The 15,340-nt window shown below is 36.7% G+C and overlaps 1 protein-coding gene across 4 annotated transcripts; it reads left to right on the forward strand.

Annotated features, from left to right (window-relative positions):
* Positions 1-679: 679 nt before the first annotated feature.
* On the forward strand, positions 680-15,312 carry LOC105054985 (putative glycerol-3-phosphate transporter 1). Of its 4 annotated transcripts, none has more exons than XM_010936663.4 (3): positions 680-837; positions 2,410-3,494; positions 14,135-15,312. In XM_010936663.4, exons 2-3 carry the CDS (start codon positions 2,513-2,515, stop codon positions 14,701-14,703), a joined length of 1,551 nt encoding a protein of 516 aa, XP_010934965.1. In that variant the 5' UTR covers positions 680-837; positions 2,410-2,512; the 3' UTR covers positions 14,704-15,312. The 4 variants fall into 4 exon arrangements, with proteins under 4 accessions (XP_010934965.1, XP_010934967.1, XP_073102621.1 ...); XM_010936665.4 differs by having other exon boundaries at positions 684-837; positions 2,434-3,494; XM_073246520.1 differs by having other exon boundaries at positions 706-837; positions 2,313-3,494.
* Positions 15,313-15,340: the final 28 nt, after the last annotated feature.

Consider the following 15,340-nt stretch of genomic DNA (forward strand, 5'->3'; position numbering starts at 1 on the left):
CTAATCAAATCAACTCAATCAAATGTAAGTAGATATATTACTTTCATTCTATGATTAATTGTAATACATGTCATTAGAGCCTAGTATAAAAGAGTTGGACTCATATCTAGGTTCAATCTCAAGTACAAATTGTGCTTAAAATTTAAGCTCAATTTTTTCAAGAATGTACCAACAAATTTTTAACACAAATTCTTATAGCATGTCCGTATAGATAGAAAAAATAAATATTACAGCTCTAAATAATATTCAATTTATGATTATAATATAATTAGCCATTATAAATTATTTGTTGTTTAAGAGTTCAAAGAAGACATCAGTCCCCACAAATAAAAAAATATTGAAAGCACTTGATAATGGGATCCTATGTGAACTACATGAGAAAAAGTTGAACTTTTCTTTTTGACCATTACGTTGCTTCAATGGATGGCAAACATTTATGTCCTTGTACCTTGGCACAAGCAACCCCATTATTTCTCGCCATTCTAAAATACACATATCTTCCATCATAGATTTTTCAATTTCACCATTTTATCCACCATCCGTTTCCACATCCACCAAAGAAATTATACAACATGGAGGTCAGATATGGCAACACTGTAATTACGTTTAGATTGAAGGTCCAAAGGAAAGAAGGACATTCATGGAATTCCACCCGTAGAAGACCTTTAGCGCAACGTACCATCGCTACAAAGTCCATAGCGTCTCTAACTTTCAGCCTCTCTGCTGCAGAACTTTGGAAACGCTGTAGTGGCGTTCCTTAACGACGAGAAGGAAGGAAGGAAGAAGAGCAAAGAGAGAGAAAGAAGGGTCTGAAATCCAGCGATCTCCTCCTATCAGGTGCTGACACGTGACCTGAATTTAGTGCAACCTATTTATTTATTTCGCCTTTTTTTTTTTTTTTCTTTGCTTCTCCCTTCCTTTGCCCACCCTGTACTCAACTCATTTGCTGTTATATTGTCCACGATAATTTTAATGCTGGTTTTATGGGTCTTTTTTAAATGCTTTGATGGTGACAATTGGGAAGCCGACGTATGATTTTATTTATTAATTTATCTGCTTTGAATTGTTGGGAGCTATATCCATTGGATTCCTGTTTTAGATGTAACGTTTTATCATGAATTCCTTCTTGAAGCCATTTCAGTAGAATGGTTAATTTACTTGCGATCAGAAATGGTTTGTAGAACTTCGTTTGATATTCGTTGTTGCAGGTTTGATGAATCTATTGCTTCCCTCTTTGTGTTTCGTATTATGGTACTTGAACTAAAAGAAACAATTTTTGTTGATATTTTACTAAAGGTCTATCAGAATGGTAGCTTTTTCTGTAGATTGAGCATTAATACTGCATACTGATGTCAGATTTTTTCCTCCTTTCTTTTGGCCTTTTAGTATTGCTATATATATTGCTGATGAATGGTGGGTCTTTTTTCTTTTTTTCTTTTTTTTTTTTTTGATTTTTTTTGGCTTTTCATTTTGTTTTAAACATTGATCTAGGAGGATACAAACCTCAATGGAAGAAATTGATCATCATCGATAGATTCATTATTTTGCTTTCATCATTTTTGACATGGGTCAAGTTCTGATCTATCAAAACTAATTAAATTGATGGATGCTGTTATTTTTTGAAGAATGAAGTGATAGGCAGCTTGCGATAAAACAATACAGAGAAAAAAGAACCAAGGATCCAAAAGTGCCATTAGTTCACTTTAGTTCAATGCCATGAGCATTTTCAAGTGAGACAAATATGGGATTGGTTGCTGCTTGCTAGTTAATAAGTGCTTCAACCGATTGGCACTTGTAAACAAGGAATGGGGAGAATGAAATTTAAATAGATCTTGTAGATTAGATTTAGTTCATTTTTGGATGTTTTGGAATTATACCGATGAAAAATATTCAGTAGCTAGAGATAAATTATAGTTGATGTACATCATTGAGTATCTGTATGCATTGCTATATTTAACTTAATATGATTATTAAGTGGAGGCATCTTCTGCTAGTTCCTACATGGACTTAGCAAGCAGGATGTGTTCAACTTATTCTGCACATTTTGCATTTGAGCTGCTCTATTGGGTCATATGCTTTTCATAAGAGAAGATTTCATCAACCATCTAATTCTGTGGTTCAAGATTGAGAAATTCTGTTATCATGCGATTGAAATTTTGACATTTTTATATCACATTCCATTTGAATGCATATTTGACAATGTTAGAACCTCTAAAATTGATTACCATATTCTTTTTATCCTTTCATAGAATGCTTCTCTTAAGACTTCTTGAATGCCTACCATGTGTGAGTCTGATTAGCTATGACAGCAGGAGCTACAAGTCTTTCAAACAGAGCCATGCGAACCTTTTAGCACATTGAATTTGTTGACTTCACTTTCTGAATTCCATTTCATTTTGTCGCTCCCAGATGACATACCTCTTTGTGTAGCAGAGTGTTTAGTCTTCCCTTCTTCCCGAAGTACAAGACATCTCCATCATATTTTGGAGTTAAAAGTTTGAGCAGATTATTCATGGCTCCACTAAGTGAAGTACAAAGCAGCAAACCTCTTGGTCTATGCTTCATAGAATACACGAGGAACACTTGTCTAAACCTCAGAACATACCAGACCATCGTGTTGATCTTAACATTTTTTGCTTATGCTAGTTATCATGCTACTAGAAAAACCACAAGCATTGTTAAAAGTGTGCTTGATCCCAAAACATCGGAATTGGGCTTCTCTGCATGGCCGAGGTCTTTTTTACTAAGAGCAGTTGAGGATGAGCAAAGGAATTCAGGTCTTGAGAGTGGTTGGGTTCCATTTGATAGTAAAGCTGGCACTGCCATGCTTGGAGTGATTGATGTAGCTTTTCTCTCAGTATATGCTTTTGGCATGTATTTCACTGGGCATCTGGGTGACCGTCTGGATCTAAGAATCCTCCTGACGGTGGGAATGTTGGGGACTGGTGTGTTTACTTCCCTCTTTGGTGCTGGCTACTGGCTAAATATTCATAGTTTTTACTATTACTTGGTGGTTCAGATGCTAGCTGGTATGTTTCAGTCAACAGGCTGGCCATCGGTGGTGGCAGTTGTTGGAAATTGGTTTGGGAAGAGGAAAAGGGGGCTCATTATGGGGATTTGGAATGCACACACTTCGGTTGGGAATATCTCTGGTTCACTGATTGCATCTGTTTTGTTGAAGTATGGGTGGGGCTGGTCCTTTGCTGTTCCTGGTCTTCTTATCGGCCTTGTCGGGTTGACAGTGTTTTTGTTCTTGCCGGTTAGTCCTGAGGCTGTGGGGGTTGACAGAGATGATGATCTGCTTAAGTCTTGTGAGAAGAGTGATACTACAGAGCCTCTACTGGGGGAAGAAACAGAGGTCAGAGAAAAGGCTGTGGGATTCTTGGAGGCATGGAGAATCCCTGGTGTTGCACCATTTGCTCTTTGTCTTTTCTTCTGCAAATTGGTGGCCTATACCTTCCTCTACTGGTTGCCTTTCTACATCAGCCAAACTGGTAAATTCTGTTGTTCTTAAATTCTCTTGTCAAGTATTAAAAGCTTATCACTTTGATAGACTGCAAAAACGGCCATTGATTCATGTTATGGTACATGTGCATGCCTTGTCTTTATTCTCTTTCAGATAATTATAACCTTCTCCCTAGGAATCAACATTATATACTGCAAAAATGGCCATTGATTCATGTTATGGTACATGTGCATGCATTGTCTTTATTCTCTTTCAGATAATTATAACCTTCTCCCTAGGAATTTGTTTAGACAAGATTATATTCAACCCCTAGAAGTAAAGACTTTAAAAGCACTTCAACAATAAACTTTTAGAGAACTATCATTAAGAAAACTATATTAGTGCTTGACACATGAGAGACAACTTGATGAAAACCTGCTTAAGGTAACCAGTTGAATGTGGCACCTTTCTTCCTCTTGTTATCACTTCTTTTGGGTAGGTCTTCGAAACCTATGTTCCAAGTCATGCTCTCTCACTCTCTTCTGATTTTTATTTTCCTTCTATCTCATCTTGTTACCCCTTTTTTACTTCTTCCATGTGAAAGAGCATGCGCAAGGGATGCAAGAGAGGAGACTTGCATGCCCGCTAACAATTTCATATAAGAAGCCAAGAGAATCCAGATAACCCACCATTTCCTTTGATTGTTCATAAGCAAAGATTCTTCTATTTGGATTTTCTTTCTAGTTCATTATGATGGGCAAAAGAACAAGAATATTGTAGAGGTGTCTTGCATTTAGATTAGTACTGGCTACAGAGTTAATAGGAGACTTTCCATCTTGTTGGATGGTATGGATCCTTTCCAATTCTATTTATATCTTGGTGCACCTATTTTAGCGAGATATATTGTCTTTGAGGCGTGAGTGCTTTTCTAAAATTTTTATCTTGTACTCTATAATCTCCAATTTTGAAGATAGTGAAAAATCTCGATCCATCTCTGCCCATGATTTTTTCCTTTGATTCAGAGGGTTTTCCATGTTAAATCTTGAGTTTGCATTGATCTTTGTGTTTCTTCAATTTCTCTTTTATGGGTGTCTTGCTACAACAAACTGGTATCAGAGCCCCATTATAGATCGTTGATCGAAGATGTCTGTGGCGAAGTTTGAAGTAGAAAAGTTTGATGGAACAAATGATTTTGGATGGTGGCGGATCAAGATGCGTGCACCGCTTGTGCAGCATGGTCTGGAAGGAGTGCTGGAGGGAGAGGACAATCTGCATGCGATCTAGATAGCGACAGAGAAGAAAGGAATGATGGCAAGGGCTCATATTGCGATCCGATTGAGTCTATCCAACAAGGTGCTTCGCGAGGTATGCGATTAGACCACTGCTCTTGAGATTTGAAAGAAACTGAAAGCACTATACATGAAGAAATCCCTAATGGATCACTTGTATCTGAAGCAACGCCTGTATCAATTGAAGATGAGACCAGGTACTTCTGTAAGCGATTATGTAGATCTATTTAATCAGATTATTATGGATTTTCATAATGTTGATGTAAGAACTGAAGATGAAGATCAGGCCCTTTTACTACTGTGTTCTTTGCTTGAATGGTATGAAAATTTTATTGATACTATACTGTATGGTAGAATAAGTATCACCTTGGAACATGTTAAATCGTCTTTGAACTCTAAGGAGTTGAAAAAAAGGTGATAGACAATCAGGCCAATGATGGAAATGGCTTGATGATTAGAGATAGAAATAAGAATAAAGGGTCATGTAACAGAGGAAAGTCATGGAGAAAATCTAAGGGGAGAGAAGTTGCTGGTATTATAAGGAGAATGGCCTTATCAGAAGAAACTGTCCAAAGTGCAAAGGGAAGAAAACTGAATCTTCTGGTAATGTTTCTGAGGAGAGTTTTGATGAGTCTATTGGTGGCGATCTTCTTACAGTAGCGGCTGAGGAGAATTCTGATGGATATGTAAGCATTCATGTTCTTACAATATATATTGTATGCTCTGGTGCTGAGTGGATTCTTGATTCGGGCTGTTCTTATCATATGTGCCCAGATCAAGAATCTTTTGCTATCTATCAGTCAGTAGATGGTGGTAGAGTTCTAAAGGGAAGCAATAAAGCTTGTAAGGTTATTGGAATAAGGACAATTCAAATCAAGATGTTTGATGGTATTGTGAGGATATTGAAGGATGTTAGACATATGCTAGAACTGAAGAAAAATCTGATCTCCTTGGGTACACTTGATTCTATTAGCTATGAGTTTAGAGGTCGAGGTGGAGTCATCAAGGTCTCTAAAGGTGCTCTTGTTGTGATGACGGGAATTAAGCGAAATAGATTGTATTTTCTTCAGAGCAATACTGTTACAGGGTCTTCTGTAATTGGATTACAGAACAGAAGTCCCTCACTATTATGCTGTGGCATATGCATCTGGGACACATAAGTGAGAGAGGTTTGGCAGAACTGAGCAAACGAGGACTGTTATATGGTCAAAAAATAGAAAAGTTGGACTTCTGTGAGCATTATGTATTTGAAAAATAGTGTAGGATGAAGTTCAGTACAGGTGTTCATAGAACCAAAGGAATAATTGACTATATTCATTCAGATATGTGGGGTTCTTCTCAGGTGCCATCTAAAAGTGGTCTTAGGTATATGCTAACTTTTGTTGATGATTATTCAAGAAAGATTTGGATATATTTTTTTTAAACAGAAAAGTGATGTGTTTGAAAAATTCAAGCACTAAAAAATAATGATTAAAAAGCAGACAGAAAAGTCAATTAAGTGCTTGAGAACAAATAATAGGCTGAAAATCTATAGTAATGAATTCAACCGGTTATGCAGTATGGAATTGTGAGACACCGCACTGTTGTGAGAACACCATAGCAGAGTAGTGTAATAGAGTAGATGAATAGAACACTCTTAGAGAGAGCTTGATGTATGCTGTCTAATGCAGGTCTGGGGAAAGAATTTTGGGCTGAAGCTCGTAATGCTGCAGCATTTTTGATAAACAAGTCTCCATCGACATTAATTGAGTGCATGACTTCTGAAAAAAATGATCCGATTCTTTTGCAAACTATACTGATTTGAAGGTCTTTGGATGTTAGCATACGCTCATGTGAGGTAGGGCAAACTTGAGCCAAGGGCAAAAAAGTGTATATTTTTTGGCTATGCAGATGGATTAAAAGGATACAAACTATAATATCCTGATGGTAAGTCTTCCATACTTCTTATCAGTAGAGATGTTACTTTTGATAAATCTGCTATGTTTAAAGAGTGTAAGTAGTGCATTGATGGAGATTCAGACCATAGCATTGGAAAGCAGGTGGAGCATGAAATTCAAGCTCTTGAGATTCAGTCTGGAGCACATGATGTTCATATTAAAACTTCAGAGGAGCTGCAACCACAGAGTTTGAGGGACTATAGTCTTGTTAGAAATAGGCAAGGGAGAGAGATAAAAGCACCATAGAAATTTGGATATGCTGATTTAATTGCATATGCTTTAAATGTGGCAGAGAAAATTGATGGGCAGGAGCCAAACTGCTATTGTGAGGCTATTGTTTGTGATAAATTTGTACAGTAGGATGTTGCTATGTTAGAAAAAATGGAGTCTCTTTAGAAAAATAAAGCATGGATGTTGGTTAAACCTCCTAGTGGTCACAAAATTATTGAGTGTAAATGAGTTTTCAGAAAGAAGGAAGGAATCCCTGGGGTTGAGAGTGCAAGGTTTAAAGCACGTTTGATGGCAAAAGGCTTTATTCAAAGAGAAGGTGTGGACTTCAATAAAGTTTTCTCACCAGTTATGAAGCACATTTTAATTAGAGTCTTACTTGCCATGGTTGCTTTGTATGACCTAGAGCTGGAACAGCTAGATGTCAAAACAGCATTTCTGTATGGAAAGCTTGGTGAGCGAATTTATATGCAGCAGCCAAAGAGATTTGTTGTTCCCGTAAAGGAAGATCATGTGTGCTTGTTGAAAAGATCTTTATATGACCTTAAGTAATCATCCAGACAATGGTATAAGAGGTTTGATTCTTTCATGATTAGTAATGGTTTTACTGGAAGCAATTTTGATTGTTGTGTTTATCATAAGAAACTCCAAGATGGTAGCTTTATTTATCTCTTGTTATATGTTGATGGCATGCTGATTGCTGCTCGTGATATGAAAGATCTTAATATTTTGAAATCTCAACTTAATATTGAATTTGAGATGAAAGATTTGGATGTAGCAAAGAAAATTTTGGATATGGAGATAAACAAAGATAGAGCTACGGGCAAGTTGTATTTGTCACAAAGGAAATATTTAGAAAAGTACTGCAGCATTTTAATTTGTTTGATTCAAAGTCAGTTTGCACTTCACTTGTCTCGTACTTTAGTCTTTCTGCTTCTATGTCACCTATTAATAAGGATGAGATTGAGTGTGTCTAGAGTCCCTTATGCTAGTGATGTAGGTAGTATAATATATGCTATGGTTTGTACTAGGCCAGATATTACACATGCTGTTAGTGTTGTTAGCAAGTTTATGACAAATCCTGAAAAGGAGCATTGGCAAGCTATGAAGTGGATTCTTCATTATCTCAGAGGTAGTGTGAATGTTGGTTGGTTTACTGTAGGGATATTGATATATCTGTTAGTGTCATTGGTTTTACAGATTCTGACTATGCAGCTGATAAAATCGAAGGAAGTCAATGATAGATTATATTTTCACACTCTCTAATTGTATAGTTGGAAAGCAGTTTTGCAATCCACTATTGCCTTATCTACAATAGAGGTTGAGTACATGGCATTGACAGAGGCTGTGAAGGAGGAAATATGGTTGAAAGGTCTTATTGGTGATCTGGATATTCAGCTTGGATAATCTATTGTATATTCTGACAGTCAGAGTGCTATATACTTGACTAAGAATCAGATGTACCATAGGAGAACTAAATATATTGATGTTAGATTTTACTGCATTCGAGAAGTTGTAAGTCAGGGAACAATTTTTATAAAGAGAGTATAGATGACAATCCTGCAGACATATTGACAAAGCCCATAATCAGAAGTAAGTTTAGACATTGCTTGGACTTGGTTAGAGTTCACAGCTATTGAGATGGAGCCTTTAGGGGCTGAGGTGGAGTTGGTAAGATGTTTGATATTTTTTATGCAACTTGGCTAAATGCAAGTTTAAGTGGAGATTTGTAGAGGTGTCTTGCATTTAGATTAGCACCGGCTACAGAGTTAATCGGGGCCTTTCCATCTTGTTGAGCGGTACGGATCCGATCCGACTCTGTTTATATCTCGGTGTACCTATTGGCGAGATATGTTGTCTGTGAGGTATGAGTGCTTTTCTAAGATTTTTTGCTTTATACTCTGTATCTGCAATTTTGAAGATGGTGAAAAATCTCCATCCATCTTTGCCCATGGTTTTTCCCTTTGATTCAAATGATTTTTCATGTAAAATCTTGGGTTTGTATTGATCTTTGTTTTTCTTCGATTTCTCTTTTATTGACATCTTGCTATAACAAATATGTATTACTTTGGCCTATATTTGGTTTGATAGCTCTCTCTCTTTCTCTTTTCCACAACACACACCCTTTAGAACCACAAGAAACATTTTTTCCCATTGATGCTTTATGAACAGACTGTTAATCTTCTTGTTTTCATGTCCAAACTATCAATCAGAACCCCTGGTTTGCTCCCAAGTACATAGTTGGCCTCTAGTGTTGTATTAGAGCCTATCTTTTTCCATGTGGACTAACTTCACAATCCAATCTGTGGAGGTAGTCATTATTTTGTGACCTTTATAGATGATTTTTTTAAATATATTGTTATTCTTATCTCTTAAAGACTAAGGATGAAGTTTTCAATAAGTTTAAGGTTTTCAAAACTGAGGTTGAAAATCAAAATGAAAAGAAGATCAAAATCCTAAAGTTTGATTGTGAAGGAGGGTACACTCCAAATGAATTTGTTATATACTACGAAGAACATGGTATAATTCATGAAGTTACTACTCCTTATTCTCCTTAATCCAATGATGTTGCTGAATGGAAGAACATGACTCTTTTGGATATGGTTAATGCCATGATCATTAGTTCTGGTGTTTCAAAAAATTTATGGGGAAAAGCTCTTTTGACCTCTACTTTCATTCTTAATAGAGTTCTATCAAAGGATAAGGAAAAGACTCCCTATGAGTAGTGGAAGGGATATGCACCAAAGTTGAGTTATTTTCAAGTTTGGGGGTGCTTAGCTAAGGTTGTTGTTCCTGAATCCAAAAGAAATAAAATTGATCCCAAAACTATTGATTCTATCTTTGTTGGTTATTTTGTTGATAGTAATACCTATTATTTTCTTGTTATTTATTTTGATTTCAATAATATATCTATTAATACCATTATTGAATCTAGAGATGCAATCTTTTTTTAAAATGAATTTCCTTTCAAGAATCAAATTCCTAGATCCACATCTGATTATAACTCTTGTTCCATACCTAGTTCATCATCTATATCTAGTCCCCCAATCAGTAATGATCGTGCTTCAAATTTATCTAATCTTCCTTTCAAGCTTAGAAGGAGCAAAAGGTTCAGGATCAAAAAGAATCTGGATGAAGGTTTCTTCACCTTCTTAGTTGAGGATATGTCTACATCATACTAGGAAGCTATGAGATCTTTGATGCTCTATTTTGAAAGGAGGCAATCAATAGTGAGATTGAATGAATTATTGGGAACTTAGGATTCTCACTGATTTACTTTTTGGAACCAAACCTTTAGGTCATAAATGGATCTTTTGAAAGAAACTTAGGATTGACAAATTGGTGGAAAAGTATAATTATGCATCTGTTGCTAGCATTATCATGATCTATATCTTTCTTGCTCTCGCTTCCATCCATAATCTTTTTGTGCATCAAATAGATGTGAAGACTGTCTTTCTTCATGGAGATTTTGATGAAGAAATCTATATGACTCAACCTGAGGGCTTCATAGTGTCTGGTCAAGAGCATAAAGTGTGCAGGCTTGTCATATCCTTATATGGATTAAAGTATCTAAACAATGGCACAAGATGTTCGATAATATTATTCTCTCTTATGGCTTCCAAATCAATGAATCTAACAACTGTCTCTATCATAAAAGATTCGATGATCAAGATGTCCTTCTTTATCTCTATGTTGATGATATCTTGATTTTATCTTCTAACCTTGATCTAATTAATGATGTTAAGAAATTTCTCTCCCATCATTTTGATATGAAAGATTTAGGTGTAGTCAATTTAATCCTCGGAATGAAGATCATTCGATCTCCTGATTTTATATCTCTATCTCAATCTCATTATACACAATCATTGATTGATAAATTTGGCTTCTCTGATTATTCTCCTGTTTCTACACCTTACGATCCTTCTATCCAACTTGTGAAGAACTTTGATAAACCTATAAATCAAGAAAGATATGCTCAAATCATTGGATTTCTTATGTATCTCTCAAATCGTACTAGATCTGATATTGCTCATACTGTTTCTAGACTTATGATCCTAATAGGTTTCACTGGACTGCTCTTGAAAGAGTTTTTAGATATCTTAAAGGTTTTATTTCATGTTGTCTTAAATTTGTTGCTATCTAATTATATTGGAGGGGTACAGTGATGCCAATTGCATTTCCGATTCATCTGATGTGAAATCTACTTCTGACTATATATTTCTTTTTGATGGTAGCACTATTTTTTAGAAATCCATCAAGCAAATCATTCTAGTCAGAAGTACAATGAAATCTAAATTTATAGCTCTTGATTCTACCTACTCTGAAGCCGAATGGCTTAAAGATTTTTTATTTGAAATTTGTTTAATTTCATCTCCTATTCCTCCTATTTCAATCTATTGTGATTCTAGAGCTGCAATAGATTTTTGTAAAAAAAAAATTATAAATTCAAAAATAAGCAGACATATAAAGGTGAGACAAAAGTCTGTAAGAAAGTAAAAATTTGTGACATTATTTCTTTATCTTATATAAAAACTAATAATAATTTTATTGATTGCCTTACTAAAGATCTAAATAGGACTAAGATCCTAGAGTCATCGAGGAAGATGGGACTTAGCCTATAATGGGCTTTTCAGTAGTGGGATCCAACCTCTGTGATAGGAGATCCCTTGAAGGAGGTTCAATGTGGTAATAACAAGCTGATTAGGTGGTCAGAGAGCATATGTGTTATATATGTATAGCAGTCTTCACTCGACCTCATTCTTATAGTGATTAGTGCTCCTATGTAGATATTGAGGAAGAGCATAGCTCTAAATGATTTTTCAAGAGGTATTCTTCTTGAGATGTGACTTTACACACATCCTTAGAGGGCTCATTTATATGAGAGCTTTCATATATGGCCGCGGCTAAGGGATATGGGCAAATCTTAGGTGCTCTTATGAACTACAAGATACTTGCGTACGGCTAATAATGCGCAACCCCACGATAGATCTTTCTATACTATGTGTGTGTGATAGTTAAAATCTGGATCAAAGAAGCATAATTCAAGATCTGATTCATTCCGATTTTTTCAGATGGAAACTATCTACACTAAGTGCAGTATAAATACTCAGCAATAAAATTTTTATTTATTTTGATATTAAATAATTAGTTTTATTTATTTTAAAATTTTGAGTTTCGAGGAGGATTGTTAGAGTTTTTTGGAGGAAAAACTCAAAATTTTCTTTCCCTCCAAAGTCTTCTATAGGTCTTGTCTTGTTTTAGTCCCACATTGGAAAGGGACAATTTATTTTTGATGCTTATAAACCATCTTACCTTCCCCTCTTTTGCTTGGGGGGCCTTTGGAGGATATGGATTTTATATTTCACACGTGCACGCTAGCACGGCTCGACTTGCACGTGCGAATCACAGTGTGGCATGGCGCGGTGCAGCCCGACGCGCGTGATGATAGCAAAATATTTTATTTATTTTTATCATATTTTATAGTATCTTTAATTATTTTATTTTTTAACATATTTATTTTTGATTAGTTGCTTCCCTTCGTGGTCAAACGGTCAAATGACCATTTATCGCAGATGGTTACATTTTATTTTGACCAACGTCTTCCTTTGTGGTCCGTCGGTCGAATGGCCATTTGGAGGCACCCACTTGTGGTCTATAAAAGACCCCAAATTCTAGCCTGTGGGGGATCTGAAAATCTACGATATTTTTCCTGTTTCTTCTTCGAGAGTCCAATATTTTGTAGACCTTTTCTCGCTCTTTCATCGCTTTTTTTTTTTCATTCAAATTGCTGAGTTTTAAGAGATCTGTCAACCCTCTCTATGATTGTGCTCCAAGAGAGGGTATCCCAGTCATATCTTGGGGTAGAATTTTCGATAGACATTGGTATGAGGGTCAGAAATTTACCTTAGGATAGTGATCATATACTTCTGGGATTCATTTTTGTTTCTACATCATAAATTAACGAGCCAATCCAACCAGACTCTTGGTAAGTCAAATTTCTTACTCATATTCTTTTATGATAGTTTAGATAAACAAGTAGTTTATCAAAATCTTTTATTTAAAAGAGTCCTTGGTTTGATAAAACTCCCTTTGCAGAAGGACTCTGTTGTAACAAAGAGACTTTAAGAAACATTGATATTTTTATCGTCATTAGTTATAGGTGTTATGCATAATATACATTATTGACCCTTTCTCCATCAGCTTAAGCTTTTATAGTGTCTACCGGTTAGCATGATATTAGAGCTCGGGTTTGCTGGAGGGTGACAAGTTCAAATCACCTCCATGCAAGTTATTTATTTAATTGCCCCAGTTATCATCTTGCTCTTGATCTAGTCTCCATGTGCATAATCAAAGCCACAACTATGATGGATGGGATAGCTAGCTTGTGATGACTTGAGCGGAGGTTGAGCTGGCTTGAAAGATTATCGATTCAAGCTTGATCCTGGCCTAGCATGTTTGAGTTCAGCTCATGCAGTAGATCAAAAAGAGGACTTTAAACCTATCTATATAAATTTTTCGTCACTCACCCACCCTCATTATTTACCGATCTTTTGGCCTTCATGCAACCTTGAAATGCATATTTTTACTCAATTTACTTCCATTTCAACAAGACATGTGACTTGGTGCTGAACTGCACATCTGTAGTAGTTAATATTAGATCAACCGTACAAGTTGTTTGGCCATTTTCAAGGGTTCTCTTCATATGTCATGCCAGATCTATGCTGTCTGAGTCTAGCTATTATTATATGGTTTCCCTTTATGGTAACAAATGCACTGAAAGGTATTTAATTCCAATGTCTAATATTCGCTAATGCTAAAGTATCTACAATATATCTAGTTCGTGGTTGCATCTTGTAGGACATGGTTGTTGCCTTGCTATCTTCTGGTTAGTAGAACCTGCATTCTAAATACCCAACTCATTGCCCTTCTTCATTGGTAAACTATTGGAGTATTTACCAACTGAAGAAAGTGCTTGGGCATGTTCACCAAAGGTTCTCTTCAGCTAGTATGGTATACTAATCATAGGTAAAGTGGTCGTTGCCTTATTGCACTATATAACTTCATGCATCTGAATGGCCAACCACCCTGCAGTCAAGGATGCTCAAGATCAGTATATATTGGTGCTACATATGATGTGGCTTAGATCCATTTTCTGGCACTGTGTTGCTTCCTTTTAAGCTTAGTTGTTAGTAAAACTTGCATTTTAAGACCGTGATACCTTCTCCAACTTGCAGCTATAGATGGCCAATATTTATCCGACTCAACCGCTGGAACTCTATCAACACTTTTCGATGTTGGAGGTGTGGTTGGTGGTATCCTTGCTGGGCACATTTCTGATCACCTCGATGCTCGTGCAATCACTGCCGCGAGCTTCATGTACTGTGCAATACCTGCACTCTTATTGTACCGCGTATATGGGAGCGTTTCACTCTTTTGGAACATTACTCTCATGTTCATCTCTGGTATGTTTGTGAATGGTCCTTATGCTCTAATAACAACAGCAGTCTCAGCAGATCTTGGCACACACAGCTCTCTGCATGGGAATTCTCGGGCATTGGCAACGGTGACAGCTATCATCGATGGCACAGGGTCTATAGGAGCAGCGATCGGGCCACTGCTCACAGGGTACATCTCAGCCAAGAGCTGGAATGGGGTGTTCACAATGCTGATGATTGCAGCACTTATTGCTGGGCTCCTCCTGACCAGACTTGTGATGGCCGAGGTAGCTGCCAAGATAAGGGCCCGAAGGTCACAGACAGCAACTAATGTCCCGCACTCCTCGAGTGTGGGATTGGAAATATGATCAATTATTCATCATAATGTTGGGATTGGAACTGTGCAATGGAAGCAGCATACTTCTCAGCTTATTTTCTGAAATGTGAACTTTCCGTTGTATGGTGTATTGTATTAAGAGTTGCGATGGCTCTTGAAAAGCTTTGGTTCTTCAAAAACCTCTCTTGATTGCTTTGGGTGGGAATAAACTCCATCCATATCTAGTGGTAACATCAGCTGGCTCTTTTCCAGGTTGCAGGAGGTTCTTGGAGTTGGTTGATTCATCTTATGTCAGCTATTCCTTTGGGTGGAAATGGGGAGGTCTCAAGCCTTTTATGTTTGTTAGGAAGGAAGCTGAGCTTCTAACAATGTTTAAAAATAGTGAAGTTGGAAAAAACACTATATTATTTGTCATTGGGAGTTCAGGAGGGATCCTCCAATGCATCCATTCCAGTTTTCTGCCTCAGTTAGGAAAGTGAGGAATGGAGCTGGGGTTCCATTGTTGTGTATAATCTGTACAAGTGTTATAAACTTCATATGCTGTTTGGCTAGGAACAGTAGACAGGCCCATTCTAGTGAGCTATTGGCAGCATTTGTACATCATTGAAGGTTTATATGTTCATCCCCAGCTGTTTTTTTATGGGAAGTTCGTCTCCATTCGTTACTAG

This window comes from Elaeis guineensis, chromosome 12 (genome assembly GCF_000442705.2).
Source record: "Elaeis guineensis isolate ETL-2024a chromosome 12, EG11, whole genome shotgun sequence".
NCBI classification, from domain to species: domain Eukaryota; kingdom Viridiplantae; phylum Streptophyta; class Magnoliopsida; order Arecales; family Arecaceae; genus Elaeis; species Elaeis guineensis.